This window comes from Diprion similis, chromosome 12 (assembly GCF_021155765.1).
Source record: "Diprion similis isolate iyDipSimi1 chromosome 12, iyDipSimi1.1, whole genome shotgun sequence".
Classification (NCBI taxonomy): domain Eukaryota; kingdom Metazoa; phylum Arthropoda; class Insecta; order Hymenoptera; family Diprionidae; genus Diprion; species Diprion similis.
In genome coordinates this window covers 11,777,451-11,798,407 of record NC_060116.1, presented here as the reverse complement: position 1 = coordinate 11,798,407, position 20,957 = coordinate 11,777,451, and the positions used below count along the sequence as shown (strand labels likewise).

The 20,957-nt window shown below is 42.6% G+C and overlaps 3 protein-coding genes and 1 long non-coding RNA gene across 10 annotated transcripts; 3 read left to right on the top strand and 1 right to left on the bottom strand.

Moving 5' to 3' along the window:
- Positions 1-1,709: 1,709 nt before the first annotated feature.
- On the bottom strand, positions 1,710-2,886 carry LOC124413236. The gene is made up of 2 exons (XR_006929854.1): positions 2,661-2,886; positions 1,710-2,417 (listed from the first exon to the last, which is right to left on the bottom strand). It is a non-coding gene; the product is annotated as an uncharacterized LOC124413236 (long non-coding RNA).
- A 1,005-nt stretch (positions 2,887-3,891) lies between these two features.
- LOC124413235 lies at positions 3,892-5,071 on the top strand. The gene is made up of 2 exons (XM_046893684.1): positions 3,892-3,988; positions 4,396-5,071. Exons 1-2 carry the CDS (start codon positions 3,974-3,976, stop codon positions 4,666-4,668), a joined length of 288 nt encoding a protein of 95 aa, XP_046749640.1. The 5' UTR covers positions 3,892-3,973; the 3' UTR covers positions 4,669-5,071.
- Positions 5,072-7,800: 2,729 nt separating this feature from the next.
- LOC124413654 (PHD finger protein rhinoceros-like) lies at positions 7,801-10,314 on the top strand. The gene is made up of 2 exons (XM_046894375.1): positions 7,801-7,809; positions 7,895-10,314. Exons 1-2 carry the CDS (start codon positions 7,801-7,803, stop codon positions 10,001-10,003), a joined length of 2,118 nt encoding a protein of 705 aa, XP_046750331.1. The 3' UTR covers positions 10,004-10,314.
- A 5,876-nt stretch (positions 10,315-16,190) lies between these two features.
- LOC124413226 (uncharacterized protein DDB_G0271670-like) lies at positions 16,191-18,976 on the top strand. Of its 7 annotated transcripts, none has more exons than XM_046893673.1 (5): positions 16,191-16,343; positions 16,751-17,656; positions 17,852-17,925; positions 17,968-17,995; positions 18,053-18,976. In XM_046893673.1, exons 1-5 carry the CDS (start codon positions 16,332-16,334, stop codon positions 18,464-18,466), a joined length of 1,434 nt encoding a protein of 477 aa, XP_046749629.1. In that variant the 5' UTR covers positions 16,191-16,331; the 3' UTR covers positions 18,467-18,976. The 7 variants fall into 7 exon arrangements, with proteins under 7 accessions (XP_046749629.1, XP_046749628.1, XP_046749627.1 ...); XM_046893672.1 differs by having other exon boundaries at positions 16,751-17,670; positions 17,755-17,925; XM_046893671.1 differs by having other exon boundaries at positions 16,751-17,707; positions 17,738-17,925.
- The last annotated feature ends 1,981 nt before the right edge of the window (positions 18,977-20,957 follow it).

Sequence of the window (20,957 nt, the reverse complement as noted above, 5' to 3'; positions counted from 1 at the left end):
AAAAAATATGACGACATAAGTTATTCAGGCTTGCGTTCATTCTTTTTTCTCCACTTCGAACCAAAATGGAAAATAGAGTTTGATTGACACGGCCTTCCGAAAAACGGAATTGACATATGCATGTACATCTAATTAACTACATGTTACGCTGACATGAAGCAAATATTGATTAGGATTGTGGTATCTCTAGCTACATTCAAACATAATATCCAGAATATCATTAACATTTGATTTTACCTGATCAGTATCATATCTAGTGTGTCACTTGCCAAAATAACCACATAATTCACTCAGGCAGTCTTGGCAAGCGCCTGTCACGTCTCGAAGCCCAAATTCGTGACAATGATGATTCATCTATAAACAGACATTCCTCAAATTGATCTATAATATCTTTCCCACGTGTTGTAAAAACAAACAAACGTTATACTCGCTGTATGATACACAGAAGAAATTATCTGCAGTAAAATTTCAAAACCATCAAAGGTTCTTAACTCATCAAAGGACGTTAGCTTAGCGCAATCAATCGTAATCTGACCGAATGAGATACGGAATTCGTTTTCATTAGCGATCGCTGGTTAATCTCTATGACACCTAACTCTGAGTACATCAAACCTACATTCATAGGTAGTTGACCGCTAGAAGTTTTACATCCTGGTCTATAAAATGGACACTGTTGCGGCTCTTTCGCGATCATGACGACCCAGGATTTCATGGGATTTTATCACATTTGCAGGAGTCATTTCAGCTTTCCAAAAGACGTAAGAGTTACTTCTGAGTTGAATCTAAATTTAAATTATCTTCAAACTTGAGACATCTATTTTGCGGGAATTTAGTTACAGGCGTGTACGAGCCTTGATTAATAATGAAAATCCTGCAATTTGAATGGACGGTCATTGCGCGTCGATGAGCTGACCACTTCCTTCGAATTGGATCCTAAGCATACAACAGTTTCATAAATAAGCGGACTCATTTTTTCTCAATGAATAGAATCTGCAATTCTGGTGGACCTCAGATTGGCTCGACGAATAACGATCGACGCATCCAAGATTGGATTGCCAAGTCGTTTTCCCACCGACGAATATTCGCACGCATCAAGATTATCCTGTGAAATAATCGAAGCTGAGACCAATCAGAGGCGTTCGCATTACAGTCCTTGGACGATGACCGCATTTCTATTCTTTGACCGACTGCAGAGAATTGCTCATCGTCTTTTTCTTGCCATCGTACTGTGATTGATATGATACATTTTTACACGTGGAATCACCTCTCGAAAAAAGAGAAACAAGCGAGAAAAAAAAATCGTTAACAGAATAGAAATTCAAAGCGAGATTTATTGCGTAACTGTCTGCGTTGGGTGGAGTCGACATTTGAATTCTAATCCAAAAGTAAAATGCGTTCATATACGGGCCAACGTTAAATTTGCAAGTACGTTTTCTGCTGTTAAAATATTTTACTCGTGTCATATATTTTTGGCGTACGTTATACCAACAATATTAATGTCCGTTCGCTTTTGGTCTGCATGCAAAATAAAACATCACGTGATTCGTGATAACAAGTTTGGCAAAATTAATCTGTTAACGAACAACGAATGCGCAAACGAATCACGACTTGTACATGTTATTTGAATAATACAAAGTTAAGCCAGAGCGATATACCGAAAAATTGCGAAATCATTGGCGATAAAATGCCGGCGTTGATGCGATTGAATCTCAAGAATTGACAAACCGTTTATTAGTATTCCATAGCTGCACTCGCGTCAGCTGCGCAATAAACTGACCGGCGAAAACAATTACATTTATTTCAACCAAAGCGATACAATTTCAAGGTAACTCACAACGTATTTTACGTAATCGGTTTCCAAAATTTGCATACAAATTGTTTGACGAATGAATAAATAAACCCGTTACGTGATTGCTCGCATTGCTTATTTAAAACTACAATATTATCAAGTTATATATAGCAGGTATTACGGTTTCATTCAACTCGAATATTGTGAACATGTAGAAGTAAATTATTAGCTTCACCCTTTTCTCATGTAACTGTATTAAATAAAACATTTCCTGATATACCGTGGATCAACCGTATGTAGATACATAAATGCGTATAGTATTGTGTCTACCTAAGTTAATGGATCTCGAAAAATATAAAATGTATGTCAATGGCAATAGCCGGTCCTGATGATTCTACGGCTGCTGGGATCTCCAAAGTACTGGAGATGCAAAAATACTGTATCAGCACATACACCGTCTTTACAAATGATGAGCAGCTTGAATAGCAAAGACGAAAAACTTGCTCCTATGGGTGCTCAGGATTTTTGCCAATGTTCTCTTATTCCCTGCTCTCCAAGAGCTCGACTCTCTTTGTCTTCGGGGACTAAAATCTCACGTTGTGGTTCCAAATCCCCCATTAAGCTGTATCTGAAAGCATAAACAATATGATGAAACGTGACGGATTGAATATCGAAGTGCATGGTGCAAGAATTTGAAACATCTCGTCAATCGTTCAAGTCGCATCTGCAGTGAATTTGTTTATCTTAAAAATCGAATCGGTTTTGTATACAAGGCTTATAGGTATGATGAACAGCGTAAAGTTAGGTTAGGTAAGAAGTCTTGTTTAGATTCCTAACGATTTTGATTTTTGAACGTAAGTAGACAGCCTACCGAAACATAAAAGCCGTGCATGCTCCAACGAGAAAACTACCCATTATAATGGGGAATTGGAATTTGTGAAAAAATTTCGGCGTGGCAGTAGACATTTTACAATTTTTTTAGAACGTAATTGAATTATGCAACTTTATCACAGGAGCCCGGTGAATCTCCAACTGCTTACTGCGCATCTGCGCCATCCATAGCTGAGGCTGGCGGGTCGAGTATCGACTGACGTTCGACTTCGAGGTTCTACTATATTTCAGTGTGGTCAATACCCGTCGCAGAGCGCATGCGCCATCGCTCCAGAATGAAGAGTTAACAAATTCAAATTTACCGCCATTTGTCGTCGCTCCAACAGAGAGAATATCTTGGGCGTAATATTAATTTTCAATCTTCAGCAGAATCTGACATTTTTTTATTCTGGAAATTAATTCTCGTACTGGAATATTTTCATTTGTTTATTAGACAAATGGGAACAATCTCATTTATTATTTCAATTCGAACAGATGTTCGACTACTACTAAGAGCATTTTTTGAATGGAAGTAAAAATGTAAACATTTTCAACATACTATCAATTAAAATTATGCTATTATTTTTCTAGGGAATCTTTCACCTGATTTCAATTGAGAAATAAATTATCATACAACATTGATGATACCAATAATGAAAATTAGCTAACCAGCAGCAAAAGTTTGACTGAATTAAAATCTTAATAAAATTTTTTAAACGATTCGGGAAGGCACCGGAGTATTGCAAAATCTTGAAGTAATCTTTTCATAATGAAACAAAAATTTGTTATATGTGGTTGGGGTTCAAAATGGACTTATACTTAATAGTCAAACAATTCGATAGATCGTATCTGAGACAATAAACTAATCAATTCGGTTGCAACTTGTAGAAAATAATGCAATCATTCCTTGGAGTGCTGTGCGATTACCAAAGTATTATAAAAGACTTTCGATCGTATTTGGAGGATAGCCAAGGTTCTCCAGTTGCTCAATTTTCTACAAGAAGGAGGTGATACGTGCACCCAAGTCTCGGAGCACGTGCAGCCTTCCGCAAACGCAAATTATTCACCTACACACATACAGAACCGCGAAGACTCCACCTCGCAACATACGTGGCATGAGGTAAACCCAAAGACAATACTCACGCGCACGCAATACTGTCCTGCAACCTCGTCAAGTGTTTAGGAATCAATGCACGGATCGCCAAAGATGATCGAATCGGTATATAAAGACCGCACCGCGGATCCAAAAGCATCAAACAGTCTTCAGACCTCCTCATCGACTCTTCAGTCAATCAACCAAAACCAACCACCAACATGAAATTCTTCGTTGTAAGTATTCAACATTGTAGGATTACAATCACCATTGTAGAATATCACTTCTCCAATTACCAGATACCCAAAAATTGGTTTACAATACATTTGCAATACTTGGAACATTAACCAGTAAAAGGAATTAATATTCATCCCCAATCACCAATACAGTCTCGACAATCGTTTCCATTCCTGCAATCATTTACTTAAAAATTCACTATTTCGATTCCTTGCTATGTAAACTCTCTGTGATATAAACTACAGTTCTTTATTTTCACTCATATCAGTAACTCAGTAATTAAAACCATTCCTGATCTTAATCTGAAACAGTGTCCTAAAGCTCACTATAAATTGATTTTGCTAGATCTGCACTGAAATTTCCCACATTCCTTTCAGTGAATTTACTCACAATCGTTCACTTTCAGGCTGTCATGCTCCTGGCCCTCGCCGCCGTCGCTCTGGCCGACACGAAGCCCCAGGAAGTTGAATCCGTGGAACCATCCAACACCCAAGCAAGGGACAAGCGAGGCGTTTTGTTGGGCGCTGCTGCCTACACGGCGCCTGTTGCCTACAGCGCCTACACCGCTCCTGTAGCACCGGTTGCCGCCTACTCGGCGTACAGCGCGTACCCCTACGCTTACTCTGCTTATCCTTACTACTCGGCTGCCTACGCAAGCGCTCCCTACATCGTCGGTTAGAAATCCTTCTGCCGATCTTCGTCCACTCGAAGACTGACGACGACCCGCGTGAACAATGAAGTGAATTTCAATTAATCGTTGACAATTTCGTACTTTCGTAGAAAACCAGGAAGCGAGCATTTTACAATTGCAAAGTGTTCGACCGATTGCAGCATTGATATCTTGTTCTTTTTTTTCTCCTTTTCACCTTACGATCAAAGCGCTGACTGATGTTTACGATAAAATTTAAGATTCATCCAAAGGCGGGTGGATACAGGAAATGTGAACACCGTGTTACAACACCTGATAAAATTCAACTAAAATAACTATTCTAACTGTGTAAACGAAATTGTAGTTCAGAAATTGCCAACGATTATTTTATCATGTATTATATTGTAAAATATAAATAAAACAAATATGCATTACAGAATATTGAGACTACTTATGTTTTTACTCGTGCATGTTCCTAGCGACCACATCCTAAATATGCACTTTCGATATAGAAGATTTCATTACATTCTTCTACTACAAACTCTACTGCACCGCGTGCACCTGCTTATTGTCAGTTCATAAACTGCTTCGCTCGAATGATTTTCAATTACAGTACATGCACCGCTCACCTATTACCTCCCGAGTTCGAAAGCCAGGATGATTGCTTTACATAATGTTAACTAGATAATAAAACTGCCGCCCTTGTTCTACAAGACCGAATGGTCTCATCAAACTCTCTGTGAAAACAAACGATTGATGTTAGAATAAATTGTTGCATATTAATCCTTCCCTTTCTCTGACTGGATACTACGATCGTTTCTCTCGTCTCGGATCAGGCTTACGCTCGTCCCTATTCAACGTTGCAAATGGCACACGTAGTAATCCATAAAAATCTATTCCAAATCTGATGGGATGTTACTAGAATTCCTTAAATACACGGCAATTTTTCTCAGATGCATTAAATGGTGGCTCCGGTAAAATTTAATAGCCTGCCCAATTTTTCCAGATTCTGCGTGTCTGCATTTATCCATTTCTTCTACACCCAACTTGTAATCAAGATTCAACTTTTCCCGACTATCCTTCGTTGTTCCTCAACCGATTCAATGGCATCTGAATTCCATGCTTTCTTGCCTGCTGATTTCTTTTGCGGTAGAATAAAAAAAGTCAGAGAGAGACCGCAGTGAGAGTAAAATAGTGAAAGATTTAAAGATGAAGCTACCTGTTGTTTGCGGGAATAAGAAAAAACGGTCTAAGTAAACGTCAATAAGATGTTTTCTGATTTCCCAATAAATCGTCAATTGTAGACGAGTTTTTCTCAACATCTACCTCAGGAAAAAGTAACCTTGTTAGAAGTAGCCTTTTTGTGCTGCGCAAAAACAGGGATTCTCTGTTTTAAAACGGTGTCTCTGTTGGAGGTGTGATAAACAACATCGATCTGCAGAAAAATTTCATCACACATTTGATCCTGGTCCTCTTCGCAACCCAATTCGTCCAGCTCGGGAAACGTCATGTTAAACACACGAAGGATCTACGGTATGTCTACGGATATGTATATGTGTAGTGACACTAGACGACCACTCCCCGATACGTGCTTACAGAAGTGACGTGTTTCTACACTGTGTACCCACACTCACGTATATTTGCAGAAGCAGACGTTGCACTCTGGCTGATTTGAAATTTGCAACGTAACACGGATACGTGCGTAATTCATACCGATTGCAAATTCCAAGCAGTCGTTCGCTTTCCACGTAATACGAAAATTTTATAACCGTGAACAATTGTCACGTGCTTACGCAACGTGAATAATTCCCATGTGAGTTATTCCTGATTCAGTATTCTTTAAGACGTAGGTACGAGACTCGTGCAGCTAAAGACTTTCACTCACAAGACGCACTCGATTCGCGCGTGACTCGAATTAGTCAACGACCACGCGACGATCCCACAAGATCGACACGACCCAAATCAATCAATAACGTCCTAGACTTCGTACACTCTGGATTTTCCATTCCACTAGCTTCATTTTTATTCTTCACCGCTCCGCGTTACGATAGCAACTTATATATTTGGACAAATCTGACATTCAAATTTATGCCCGACAATTCTGACCACATTTTTCACTACAACCTTATTGTTAGTCTTGGTTATCTGATATTTATACGAAGCGTTCTCACCTTAGCCATACATATATGGTAGCTCTCTTATTCAGTTGCCGCCGGCTGCGTGTAACAAAACTTTTTTGGTCACCAAGTTGATTTCTAAAGATTGATGTATCAGGGATACTCAGCAATCACAAGTATTCCAACTGAAATTTGACGAAAAAAAGGTCTAGATTAGTCTAGAATCAAGAACTGAAACAGCGGGGAATGTTTTATAAAAAACCTTTTGTCTTACCAAATTCGAACTTCGCTATAAAACGAGACCCTCGTCACAGCTGCGCATTAGTGATTCTGCGAGAAATTTAAGCTAGCAGAAACGGTCCCTGCAGCGCAGTTGGATAAAAGTGAGAATTTTATCGCCTATAGCACCTGTTTCCGGTCACGCGCGACCTCAAAAGTATGCCAATGGATGTTTGAGATTATCGGCTCGAGCGATTTCGTTTTCACACTGGAATTGTATAAGATGATGGGAGACCTGTCGAATTCCGTGGCCCTTTGGGGTGACGATGAAGTTTCGACACCTGCGCGTCCATCCGCGCCCAATGTTCGGCTATCTGTAAAATGTAATATTACATTTCGATATGTGTAACACATACAATCCGTAACAGTATTGCCTAAGTGCAAGCGATGAAAGCAGGCAAGAAAGTCTATTGTAATTCGTGGACGGTCGTGGCCGACTGTATTTATACATGTGCAGGTATGGCAGTGTCCTTAGTCGACCTCCGTCCGTCCACCCTCTACCTAATAATCATTGGTGCAGTACCGCACTAGCATTATCCGAGTGTCCCAATTAAATACCGGAACTTAAACAAAAGAAAAAAAAAAAACGCACTTTAGACTATTTACCAGTTCCGTCACTGGTGCTAGTGTCAAGTGTCAATTGGATATTACACCGCGGGACCATGAAGCTGGTAAGTCTTGGCACTAAAACAAGCAACAACTATGAAAAGCCTCTCGAAAATCAAGCACTATCTCACTACCTTTCTTCCGGTTCTCTCAGCCCAGCATGTCGAATGTCAGAGCTATCGCGGTTTATTCAATTAAAGTGTCAAGACAAGATAATGTCACCATTATTAAGCGAGGTTTCTATTTCTTTTTAGATATTCGTCGCACTGGCTCTTAGTCTGGCTTGCACATTGGCCGAAGAAAGCAACTCGTCGGATGTGACTAAATTGGAAGTCGTGGACCTGGGTGAACTGAGCGACGAGTCAAACGTGAAGATCTCCGAATCGCAAAGAAAAAGAGACTCTGGTTACGTGTATAACAGACCGGACCGACTCACGGCTGGTCAGAGATTCAACGGTCACGGTTACCGACAAAGCTCAAATGGTTACAGGGCCAAAATTGTATCCAGATACCCCAGCCAGAGTCAACGGCCCTTTACAAGCTACGGAACGCCGGTTCAGAGTGAACCAGTGCGAAGACCAAGCAGTCAGTACTCCGGTCCACAGAGCAGCAATTTCGGTGGTCATCAGAACCAGTTGAGGCCCCAACAGAGCCAGTTCAGTAGTCAGCAAAACCATCAAAACCAGCATTCCTCGGGTCAGTTTTCACAGCAGAGCAACGGATTCTTCAGTCAGAGGGTTCCCAGTCCTGTTAGGCACGTCGATTTCGTCCCGCCCAACCCGGTAGCCAGTCAAAATGATCAACCGTTCGGTTCGAACACGGCCCTCTACCTCCCTCCAAAGAATCAAGAGCTGCCGACGTATTCGGCACCGAATAAATTTCAGGCTGGTCAACAAGTGTTCCAGCAACAGAACCCTCAGCAGCAGATACAGAGCGTGAATTTTCAGCAGCAGGATCAGAGCGCAAGCTTTCAGGAGCAGAGTTCAAACCAAGGCACAATTTCCGACGCGGCAAATTTCCTCTCCCAAAACGCCCAAGCCATATCTCAGCTCTACGGAGCTCCAGCAACGGACCAAAGCTTTGCTCCAAACAACGAAGACTTCTCCGGCGGAAGCAACCAGATACAGGGAGTGGCTGGTCCCTCCTTTGGACAGAACAACCAGTTCCAGGATCAGCAGTTTAACAATGGTCAATCGACGCAAAGGTTCCAGGGCTCGCTGCCCTCCTACGCATCGGGCACCCTTGGCCCGGATGAGTCGCTGGAGCAGATCCAGTCTAAAGAAAAGGACAGACTGATAGCCGAGCTGCAGACGTTGCTGAGTCAGAGTCAATCGCAGAACGCCGCGAGTGCGGAGCTGATCGGTCAGTACGCCCAGAGCCACGGCAACTACATTGAGAACCAGAAGCTCCTGGCCGCGATAAGCTCGCAGTTGCAGAATCAGCAGAAGTACAACGGAGGCCAGAACGCGAATCCCGGGGGTGGATTCAGCCCCGCCAACACAGCCTTCGGTCAGGCACCCTTCGTTCCTGGCACCAGCACCACCCCCACTTTCACTCTAGGGTACGGCCTGACCACCCAGCAGACTCCAACGTCGACAACGACGACGACGACCACGACCGCATCCCCCATCCCTCCGTCCCAGAGTCCCGCCGGAAGTTCTCAGACTGGCTCTTCGGTTCCGGCACCATCTGCACCCCCCGCTTCGAACCCGAGTTTTCCGCAGTACGGAGGATTCGTACCTTCCCTTATCGGCAGTCCCGGTTTCGTCGGGGGTTTGCCGAGCTACGGTACCGTCGGCTCGGGATTCGTCCCGGCGCCTGTTCAGCCGGCAGAATCATCCCCTACACACTTCGGCTTACCGATCCCCCAGGACCCCAATGCAGCTCAGCAGCCACAGACTCCAGGAACGGCGCATCATCCCCCTCAGCCAGCGACCCTCCCTTCGTCACCGAGTTTTGTCACTCGGCCAGCCGCACTTCCGGTTCATCCACTGCAGCCGATTCAACCTGTGCACCCGATCGCACCCCTTCATCCGATTTCCACCACTCTCCACGGCGTACAGCAGTTTCATCCCATCCTGAGTCAGCCCCTGCAGCCGGTTGCTTCTCCTGTACATCCGGTTTTGCCCGCAGTTGCACCGGCGGTTGCTCCGGTTCACACAGCGCCAGTGGCGGCTCATCCGAGTTATGGAATTCAACCGGGCGTCTTCAATCCGTTGCTCTATAAGCCTGTCAAGAATGTTTATCCTGTTTATTATTATCCCAATTTGCCATATCAGGTGCAAAAACCGGCGCTTCCCACTTACCCGTGGAGCTATGCACCGTCTTATGCACAAGCGAAACCTGCTCAAATTTGGAAATAAGTTCGCCTCGCGTCTACTTGTAAATATGTTTTTGTTGTTTTTTATTGTTTAATATTCGGATATTTTTGTACACCTATACCTGTCGGCAGAAAAACAGTTGTTCAGTTTTAACGAGAATGTTTTTATTTATGCATCGTATGATTATTTTGTAAATCTAGGATATGATAATGTAGGTAAAAGCTTGTTTGGCTGAAATTCTACATTTTTCGACACGTGTTTTTAACGCACAAATTTCTTCGCCAGTGGAGTTGTAAATACAAAGCTTGTATTTATTTTTATAAATAAAATTGTTATATTTCTCTTTTTATTAACTTTGTCGTATTTCATTTATAGCTCCTGACACCGATGTTACGTGATTTTTCACTCTATGATCGTATAAGGAAGTTCTTGAACGAATTTAAGTCTGTTTTTTTTATTTTACATTTAGCTGTCAAAACTTTGCGCATGCATCTCAAACCATAATAATCGAGATCAAAGAACTGCAGAGCGTTACGTAAATGTATATCTTGATAATAAAAATGTATAATGCATTGCCAGATTTTACAATGAGAACAGGATGATCGTATCTGCATGATGTTATATAGAAAGTTGAGTTGTAACAACTCGATAAAATTATTATAGTCTTCGTTAAAAAAAATGCTTTTTTAAATCTAATAAAATTCAGAAGAGCCAATTTGACGGGTGAAATTTGCCCTGCGAAAGTCATTGTCAGTGAGGAAAATGCAATTGCAATCGCTTTGCAAAATAAGATGCAAATTTTCTACTTTTAAATATCATTCGTGCCATATCGAGTCAGCAATAATCAAAATCAATTCTCATTGTTTGTCGTGCACTGATAGTGAGTCAAAGTTCAGCGCTTCAGGGAGTGAAGCGTTTGGAAATTAATTATCCGGCATGACTCGCCTTCGTGAATGTCAACCGATTTAACTACGGCTACGATCCAGCTTTTGCGCATAGCCCGAGGCTCGCGAGCAGCGAAATGCGAAATGCGTTCACTTCGTACAAATCGGAGCACAGCGGTTTGATCGCTCGAGAGGAAAAGGAAATGGGTGAAACATTGACTCGGCCCGCCTGGTACAAACTGCTGCCATTCTCACTTTCATCTACAGAATGATTTGCAAGAAAATTAATGCATTATTCATAAACGGCGCTGCGATCTGTAGGCCGAAAATTAAGATCACGCTACTTGGAGATAATTTTAATTATTGCGAAAACAGACATTCACCGAGAAATATGTTACTTATCGGTGTTATTGCTTCCCGTTTTTCCTTGTTACAGATTCGTCAAATGATCCTGAAAATCACGAGCCATTTGGCCACCGTTGTAAGAAAATTTTTGAGACTCGATTGGCAAATTTCTAACAAAATTCTGTCAAAATTTGGTAAAATAAGAGTCTAAAGAGGCGATAAACGATTAATAAGTAATTCTCATTCACTCTGATCCTTGTATGTCCTGAAAATTCAAGGAACTTTATTCAAAATACAGTTTCTATTGAATGATGGCATGAGCTACGCAGAAATCAAAGAACGATATCTGTATTCAAATACAAAGGGTCTGGAAAATTGGTTTTATTTTCGATCAAAAGGATATTCACGTATTATAATATCCTTCACTTTGAATTGGACAATAGGCTGTACGTGGTACGTCCACGAAAACTCCCGGCAAGGACGCAGTGTTATACGCGGCGAAGAAAGTTCGCATCGGGCGATTCGCGATATCGATCTTGAAACACGCTAAGGTGATCTAACAGAATTCCGAGAGTTCCCAACTAAATGCCACGATGGAATTTGATAAACTTCACGGCCTGACACGCAACTATTCCATAACGCAATTTTTCATCCCCAATTGAATACATGTTACATTAATATCGATCAGCAATCGATGAAACGACCCAGATATCAAAAAACTAAAAACCACCAAAAAGACCTTCCAAGAAATATCTTACGACCCCTTTTTTCGTCTCGAAAAAATATTCTTACGCCCAAAAGATATCTTTCAGACATAATTTTGACAACTCTTAGTATCATGATGTTGGGAAAGGTACAATTTCGTGAATGAATCCGATAATGAGGCGAACGTGTTCGTCAAAATGACGGTGGATAATGATAGGTTATTCTGTTAGCGTTTATACTGCAGGATTAACGATCTTGTGTCGTGAAAGCGCGGTTCCGGGTGCAGTTCAACAGCTACCATCTGCATCAGGGCGTTTACATCGGGTTGCGGTGAACCGAGACACGATCGACCATCCTGAGGATGCATTAACTGCACGGTGGCAATTTTTTCAACGCAGGGAGCTTTCAGCAGCTTTTTTTCAAGCGTTAGCAGAAGTCGAAGACGGATTCACTTTCCGTGTTATCGACCTGAATTTATCTCGTTATTTTGTTCTACTTTTATATACACGCACGCACACGCCTGCGCACGTGGTAATACCGGTTCTACCGACTATCGTCGCGTTTCATCCCGGCAGCGGATGCCGTCTGGATCTTGGGAAATCTCTCGGGCGAAGAGGTGTCCGATCGTTCGAGCCCCTCCCAGATCGCGATCAGAGATCCCTTTCCCTTTTCTCTATTTTCGAATGCGACTGACGCCTCGTTTATTTTTCATTTCTATATTGAGCTGCTTTTGCTAAATCACGAAATGCACTATAATGGTCAAATCTAACCGCTGCCGAGCCGTTCGAGTGTTGGATGAATGGAGAAAAAGAAAAACCGCGCAGTGATAGAATGGATGCACTAAAAACATCGGTTACATTTTTGTTCCCTCGCCTCCAAGGCGTTTTAGTTTTATCCCTTTCGACGGGGCCCCGGCTGAATTAATGGAGCGTGTAAGTTCCGCTGTCTCGAATAATTTTGACTTAACTTGTGAGCGCTGACATATCTACCGCATCTTAAATTTCGGGATTGAATATGGACAACTCGGCACGAAGATCGAGACTGAGCCCTGAGGGCCCGAGAACGATGCCTAAATTATCAAGTGGAATCAAATCCGAACTAGTGACTGTAATTTTCGAATAGGGATTCAAACGGTCTTCGAAATTATATACGGCTTTTGAGGTGGGTTGATAAGCGTGTGAATTCATAAATTCACGTAATTCGAGAGAAAGATACACAGAGAGAGAGAATGGCAGATAGAGAGAGAGAGAAGAATTTAGAAAAATTCTAACAAGTATAAGATACATAATAGTTCATCGAAAGTTTCTCAAAGTACACTTCGCCTGACGTGTGTGATATTGCACCATGTTATTTTCATGATAATTGACTATAAACTTGAGCTGGTCGCTATTATATGTATCCTGACTTGCTGTTCGTCGTAATATTAAGCGTATTAATAAAACCATGCGATGGTACAGCATGTTTGTGAATAGATGAGTATCTCTGGAAAGAATAATTACTTCATCGTGCACGCAACTAGATTAATTAATAACACGTCACAAACACTCTCGTCTAATATTTAAATCTTGCAGGCAAAACGGGATTGGACAAAAAATAATACGTAACATTTTTTTTCGAATCCCGTTTGGCTTGTAAGATTCTGTACGTAGTCGAATCCATGAAACTACAGTTATAAACAAATATATGAAATAATACACTGATGACCTGGATTCTAGCGTAGATTCTATTCGAGTGGACAATTTATTCAAGCTAGGTATGAGAATGCGGAGAGTTCATGGCGTGGCATAGGCTCGTCTTTAAACTTGTTTCGCTTTGCACCAAAATCGGATGTCGACTCGATTTGTGGACGTGTATACCACCGTGGAGAAAGTGAAACGAAATCAATTGCCTTTTTGATCTTTCTGGATCAACAAGCGAACGGTAAGTATTTGGTCACCTGTTCTGCGACATTGATGTATCTTAATATCAGCCTTGTATAATCTTAGCACCAATCTGACAAGTGCGAAGAAGAGGAATCTACGAGTACAGCTTTACAAGTCACCCGAAACAATCATCGATCACGAAACAAATAAAAAAAAAAAAAAAATGATGATGATAATAAGTTTCAACTGCAGACTGAGAGAGAATTTGAAGAGAGTAAAAAAATACACACACAATTGCTATCGACAATGAGTTTGGAAAGGCAATAAAGACCGCTTTACTGGCGCGAAAGGTGTATATATGAGGCTTATTAAGTCCACCCAACTATATAAGACTACAATCAAAAAAGAGAAACTAACAATAAGCAGGATTATTTAGAAGCCCAGATAGCAAAAAACTATCGCCCAGTGTTTATTTTTCAAATTTATATTTCCCTCAGGTATCTATTCAATGGCTTGTGGATCTTGGCGCGTAACAAGAAAAGTTCAAATCTTCGCCGAATATTAGAATGTTTACAGAATTAGATAGCGAATATCGATTGTAATAAAGTGACAGTGTCGACGTATGAGAGATTATAAGAAAGAAAACAAAATCTGATCAGACTTTAATGGAACGTGATTTGAATGTTATAATTTTTTGTTCGCTATGGGAGAATAAATATATCACATGCAATATGTCGCGTCCCGTCAAAGATCAGCGCTGCTACAAAACACCCGTCATTTGATATTTAGAATTGACAATTACATCGTGGAGGTTAATTATACTTTCTAAATAATATCCGTACATGTTCCGGAGGCTTTTGCACATTTTAACACAATACCTCGAGTGGGAATTTTCGATTAGACTAATTACGTCGGCGTATTTGAATCGGTGGCATTGTCCCATATATCGGCAATGGTCCTTTAGAGATGTAGCTGTAATACCGCATCACGATGTCGATTATGTACGCGGTCTGGTACCGCAAAGAATTCATTAGCATTTATTCGCTGACATGAGTACATACATACATCCATACTCGTGCATACAAACACACCCGTTTACGTAATTCAATCTTGGAAACTGACTGCGGCATCGGTGAGAAAGATCTGATAACTACGCGATTCTCGTCGACTTGAGGCAATGTTTTCTTCAATTAGTAATGGAATTGAAATATCGTTTTTCGTCAAGGTGAAAGCGTCATCCATAAAAAGGCAAATTTTTTCCCGGAATAGGAAAACCGACGATCAACGAAAACGAAAATTTCTAGTAAATCAAGGCCTGAGTAGGAGATGAAGGTTATCCGAACATTTGTAACTTCACCGATCAATTTTATCATGGCAGAGAAAAAAAAAATGGAAAATTTTTGCAGAATTACGGCCATGCAAATTTAGTGCACAATAATTTTTCTCCCAAGTGTGTGAAAACACTGAAAGGAAAAAGAGAGATGAAGAAAAACTTGAGAGGAAAAATGAGAGAATAACAGTATCCGAGAATAATTTGAATAAATCTGAGAGTGAGATTATCTTGAATTTCTATCGGAGTGAAAATTCATTTAACCGACAGATCTCCAATCGCGGTTGAATACCCGGTTATGGAAATCGAGGCGAAGCTATTCTGCAGTTTCAAGGATTTGGTCAGTCGACAAATGTAGTTCTCAATAGTTCAGGATTCACGTTGACAGGAATTTGAAAAAGAGAAATTAACTCCAAGCAAACTTGGCCCGGTCAACTTTAATACAAATTCTGGTATACCTGCAGCTCGCTTTTACTGACTATGATTTGGAAGTCGTTGATTCATATTTTCAAGTGAGATGAGTCGCAGGCTATTTTGGCATGAGGACTTTTTTCGAATCCCATACTTCCACGATTTGTCACTAAAAAAGCGAGTGGTCGAGAAAAATTTTCTCTTCATAATTGCACACGTGATTTTCACTGCTCGTCAGCATCGACTTTACTGTCTTAAGTTTGAACGTGATCATCCTCGATTCAGAAAAAAAAAAAAAAAAAAAAAAAAAAAATTGCATGCATTAATTTAAAGTAACACTGAACAAAAATTTAGCGCTCTCTGTAAAACGGACTGACTGTTTCAAGGATATCGGAATAATTAACTCCTTTCTAACCTGGATGTTTCGATCGTATTCGACGACTGATTGAGATGATTGATAAATTTTGCGCAACGTTTTTCACAAGGAACGCGTGTGACAATTGTCATTTTGGCAGATACGAAATTCACCCAGCACGTAGAGTCTTTTTTCCATCGTATCGTGTACGAATTCAATACCTACCGATCGTCAACAGTTCGAATTCATTGATGTGTATCAGGCTCTGGCCTCTCGACTCCATGCACATTCAGGTATAGCAGCCGGAGAACCAGAGTCGACGCTACCTTCACCTAGACCTTTCTTTCGCCGGCGAGAGGGGATGCGGTATATAAAAGATCTCATCTGAGGTGCAATTCCGTCAGATACCACACCTCAGTACTGATTTGGTAGTCGCTCGTTCTCCAGATAATCCCGAAGGCAGAGAAACACGATTAAGATGAAACCATTCGTAAGTATTTAGTCAAACTTCGATCATCTGACATTGAACTTCCCGCATTCTTCCGGTTACAGTCAATTTTTTCGATCAACGACTAAATCCGGTTTAGCACGAGCTGTTTTATAGTCGTACCCACGATTGATTCAAAATTCGTAAAATTTCGATAACCTACTATGGAATAGCTGTGCTTCTCATCCTCCAGTATTACTAGAAAACGATATCGAATATTGGTCAAATCGAGCGACCGGTCCGAGTTCTCGGTCGAACGAGGTCAATCGAAAGTGTGGAGCCGGTATACATATGTGTTCTTTTTCGTTCTTCTTTCTCATCCATCATCTACAAAATCCCCCACTGACACAGCCACACATACACACACACATACACGTATGTAACTTAATTCCCACACCTTATAATTCCAGGTTGTACTCGGTATCTGCGTCCTGCTTCTAGCAAGCGTAATATCCGAGAAAGTCGAAGACGGAAAATCATCCGAGGGCAAAAAGTATTCATCTACGTCGACTAAAGGGAAGCGAGGAGTATCCGATGGAGGTTACATCGGAGGCTCGTCCCTCGGAGGATCGTCCGGCTACTCATCGGCGCCTATCCAGAGCTTCGGAGGCTACGCAGCGCCTTCTCTGAGCTCGGGATACTCCCTCGGCGGATCAAGCAGCCCCCTTTCCCTGGGCCACGGAAGCTTCCAGGGCTTCGGAGGCCTCGGAGGATTCGGAGGAGGCTACAACCTCGGCGGGCTCAGCCTCGGAGGCGGCAGTGGCTACTCCTTCCCCTCGGTGAGCCAAGGCCTCGGAGCTCACGGACTGTCGTATTCGCTGCCCAGCGCGTCTTCCCTTAGCGTTGGAGGCGGCGGATTCGGAGGCGGCTACGGAGGTGCGTTGATCGCCTCCGCCGGTAAGCAGGGACCCGTCACCTTCGGCCTCCACAGCGGAAGCTACACACCTCCGGTCTACGCCACCGGGATCCAGGGTCTTTCGGCCTACGGCAACGGCGCGAGCTCATCGTACAGCCTCCCGATTTCCTCCGGAGCTTCTCTGCACGGCCTCTCTTCTTCCGGTGCCTCGAGCTTCGGTCTTCCCGTCTCTTCCGGCGCGAGCTACAGCCTCCCCTTGAGCTCGGCCTCCCTCGGCTCTTCCTACAGCTTCCCCTCATCCTCCTCCTCACACGGAATTTCTCTCGGCTCACTCTCCTCCGGGATCCAGAGCTCCTCATACAGCCTCCCGTCTTCCGCTGTTTCTTCTCACGGTATATCCGGCAGCTACGGCGCTCCGCTTTCTGTCTCCTCGGGCTCGAGCTACAGCTCACCTTCCTCCAGCTCCTCTCACGGAATCTCATCCAGCTCGTTCAGCTACCCTTCTTCGTCTAGCTCCAGCTACAGCCTCCCATCCTCTTCCAGCTCAAGCTACAGCCTCCCATCTTCTTCCGGCTCATCCCACGGAATATCCTCCAGCTCTTACAACTTCCCGTCTTCATCGAGCTCGTCTCACGGACTCTCCTCGGATTCGTCGAGCTACAGCTCACCGTCAACGAGCTACGGCCTTCCCTCGTCGTCCGGTTCCTCTTCTCACGGAATCTCCTCGCTCTCCTCAAGCTACGGCGCGCCCTCCTCTAACTACGGCGCACCCTCCTCGAGCTACGGCTCGCCCTCCTCCTCCGGATACAGCCTGGGCTCCTCGTCCCTGAGCTCGAGCTACGGCTCCCCGTCGTCATCCGGTTCATCCCACGGGTCCGGGTCCATATTGAGTGCCCTGGCTTCCGCCAGCGCCTCCGGATCCTCGTCAGGCTACAACTCCCCGGTGATCTCGTCCTCCTCCCACGGCAGTTCCGACTCCTACAGCCCTTCGTCATCCCACATCGGACTCTCCAGCGGCTCTTCGGACAGCTCGAGCTACAGCCTTCCAATTTCATCGGGTTCTTACTCAGGCTCCGACGCAGGCTCGTCCTACTCCTCCTACTCGTCGGCACCCTCGAGCTCCTACGGAAGCCCCAGCGATTCGCACGGAGCTTATTCGAGCTTGAGCCCAAGATACGCGAGCTTCTCCGGAAGGTCGTACGACAGTTACAACGCCGGAGGCAACAAGTACGACACCATCTCGTACTCAAGTCCTGGGGGTAAATATTAGAAGAGTGAAGTATCGCAAAGAGGCTTGATTATCGGAATTTTTTTCACATTCAATCCCAGAGTGAGTAGTGAGAGGCATTTCGAGTTCCACATTCTCATTGACAAACGTTTGACATTGTAATATTGACTGGACGCCGACAGAGCACGAATACCTGAAACAATTGAGACGAGTATAATAATACAGAGTGAACAAACGGTTCACGTATTTATAATATGTAACAGTTTACTTTAAGATATCCTTGTTGACTATTTATGATATGTTGTTTGATCATCGTTCGATATTACAGATCTGTGTAATACGAGCGAATGATCTCTGTTGTATAGTTATTTCGTATTATTTTTCATCTCTTCCTAAGTTTATTTTATACCGCATTGTTTTGTAATAAAAGGAAAAATATCATGAAACAATATGCTTTGTTCTTTACTTTACTGTCTTGCCTTTACCGTTACAATAAGTGTAAAGCCAATTACTCAGCAAGTGCAAGATAATAAATTGTGAAAAAAAACACAGAGTTTATCATACAGATATTCCAGCATGCACACGACTACCGTTCAGTAAATTCCCCCGAATAAAGAAAAAAAAAAAAAAAAGAAATCAGTAAAACTGAACACCAACTGTGAAACTTTCCGTCGTGATCCGAAGTTTTCACGCTACAATTAGACGGTTTTTCAACAGATTTAAAAATGAAATTGTACAGCCACATAATAAGGAGCATATAGTAGAAAAATCAGAGGAAAGTCGAGCGGCAAACGGTTTTTACGAACGTCCGAATGATAAAAAGAAGGAAGCTACTGTTGCAGGTGGCCGTCAGTCGTATAAGACTTTCAGTTTTCCACGCGAGCAGGTATAATTGATCAAAGGTAAATAAGTATGAAGCGTATATGTATACAAGGTCTCTCGGACTATAACTCGTGGTACGAATCACTGAACGATTATAACGTCCTACAGAACGAAAAGAATTTCCGACCCGCATTCGCGAGCGAGATGTGAAAGTAATAACACACCCGAAGACCCTGTCTTATAACTACACCACGAGGATATATAGATAGCTGTAGGTATAGAAATAAAGGATATCCTCGACAAAATTGAGTTCACTTTTACTTCGCTCGGTTTAAGGCTGACGAAGAACGCATTCTTCCACCGCAGACGGGCAGGGCACGCGGACGGTAATCTCCTTTCTAAATCTTTATATTTTATTTGGGAAAGTTCGCGCGGTGGAAGAATGTCACGGGTGCAAGAGAGATGGCGACGATGGAGACGACGCTCTGGACCCGACGCCCATCTCGCTTCCTGGCGACTGTTCGAACGGATTCGAATTTCAGTGGAGTCGGTGTTTAGTCTCTAGGTGTTCTTTCGGAATCGAAGTTTCCAGAAAATCTACGATATTCCGCATCGCGTTGCGGATAAATCAACTCGAGCGAACACCTCGCGACCCTCTTCTATACGGATTTAAGTGCCCACGTTTAGACATCGGCGTGGTGGTTCAAACGCCGGAGCATCTCGAGTTATAGATGAGAAAGTCAGTTTTATGATGTGGCATAAATTTGTTTGCAGCTGACCGACGATTAGCCGTAATAACAGGCGCGGCGCCTACTGCTGTAAAAAGTCAACCACGCACTAATTTCTGCGGAGTCATTACAAGGGCTGATCTACGGCATTTCCCATTCCCTCGTATATTTTTTCAACAATATCGAGACGCCGATTGGTTCTCATGGTTGAAAGATTGATTATAGAAACTATCGAAATTAATTTGAATTTCGCCGAGGAAAGAGGAACGGATAAATCAATTTATCGAACGGCGTGATGTTATGTATATTGTTGCACCTGAAGTTCTCGTTTCTCATTGAAAAATCTATGGGCAGTATTAAAACCGAGAGAAAGAGAGAGGATGTGAGCGTATATATATATATCAGGGTATAGTTTATCAAACACGTGCAGAGTCGCCCATTAGGCATTAATTAAACGGTGAATAAATATGCAAGTAATATTATAATTGGGATATATTAATTATAATACGAAGAGTCATAGCTATACGAGTCAAATGGGCGTATGAATAATTTAATTATAATTTGGCGAGTAGAGCCGAGTAACCTCATTCGCCAAAATTGCCAGCGACGTTCAAATCGTGATTCGATAGTCGCGATCATAGCTGCGAATTTCTACCGATGGCCAAATTCAGCGATAAAATCAACATTCATCGGATCGATGCAGCTGCACCACCTGCATATAATTTGTCGTAGAATTATTGATTAGTCGTTATTACATGTGATTAAACTACCACGTGGTATAAAGAAAAGAGAACAAAGCGCCGAAGGCTTGATTGTCACAATAATTATCATATCGTTGCCAGATCGTCGAATCAAATTTCTGCATTCATTACCATTCGATTATAATAACCGCTACATAGAGCGAAATTTCTCACGTCTCGATCTCGCCGGATATGCGATATGGTTATACCGACGCGTAAGTAAGATTACAAACGACGAGCTCG

Bases quoted from the DNA above. Each gene is read 5' to 3' on its own strand.
- LOC124413226 (XM_046893668.1), top strand. The intron at 17,926-17,967 runs CTCCTCAAGCTA...CTACGGCGCACC, and splicing joins TCTCACGGAATCTCCTCGCT to CTCCTCGAGCTACGGCTCGC. The intron at 17,996-18,052 runs TCCGGATACAGC...TCCCCGTCGTCA, and splicing joins GCTACGGCTCGCCCTCCTCC to TCCGGTTCATCCCACGGGTC.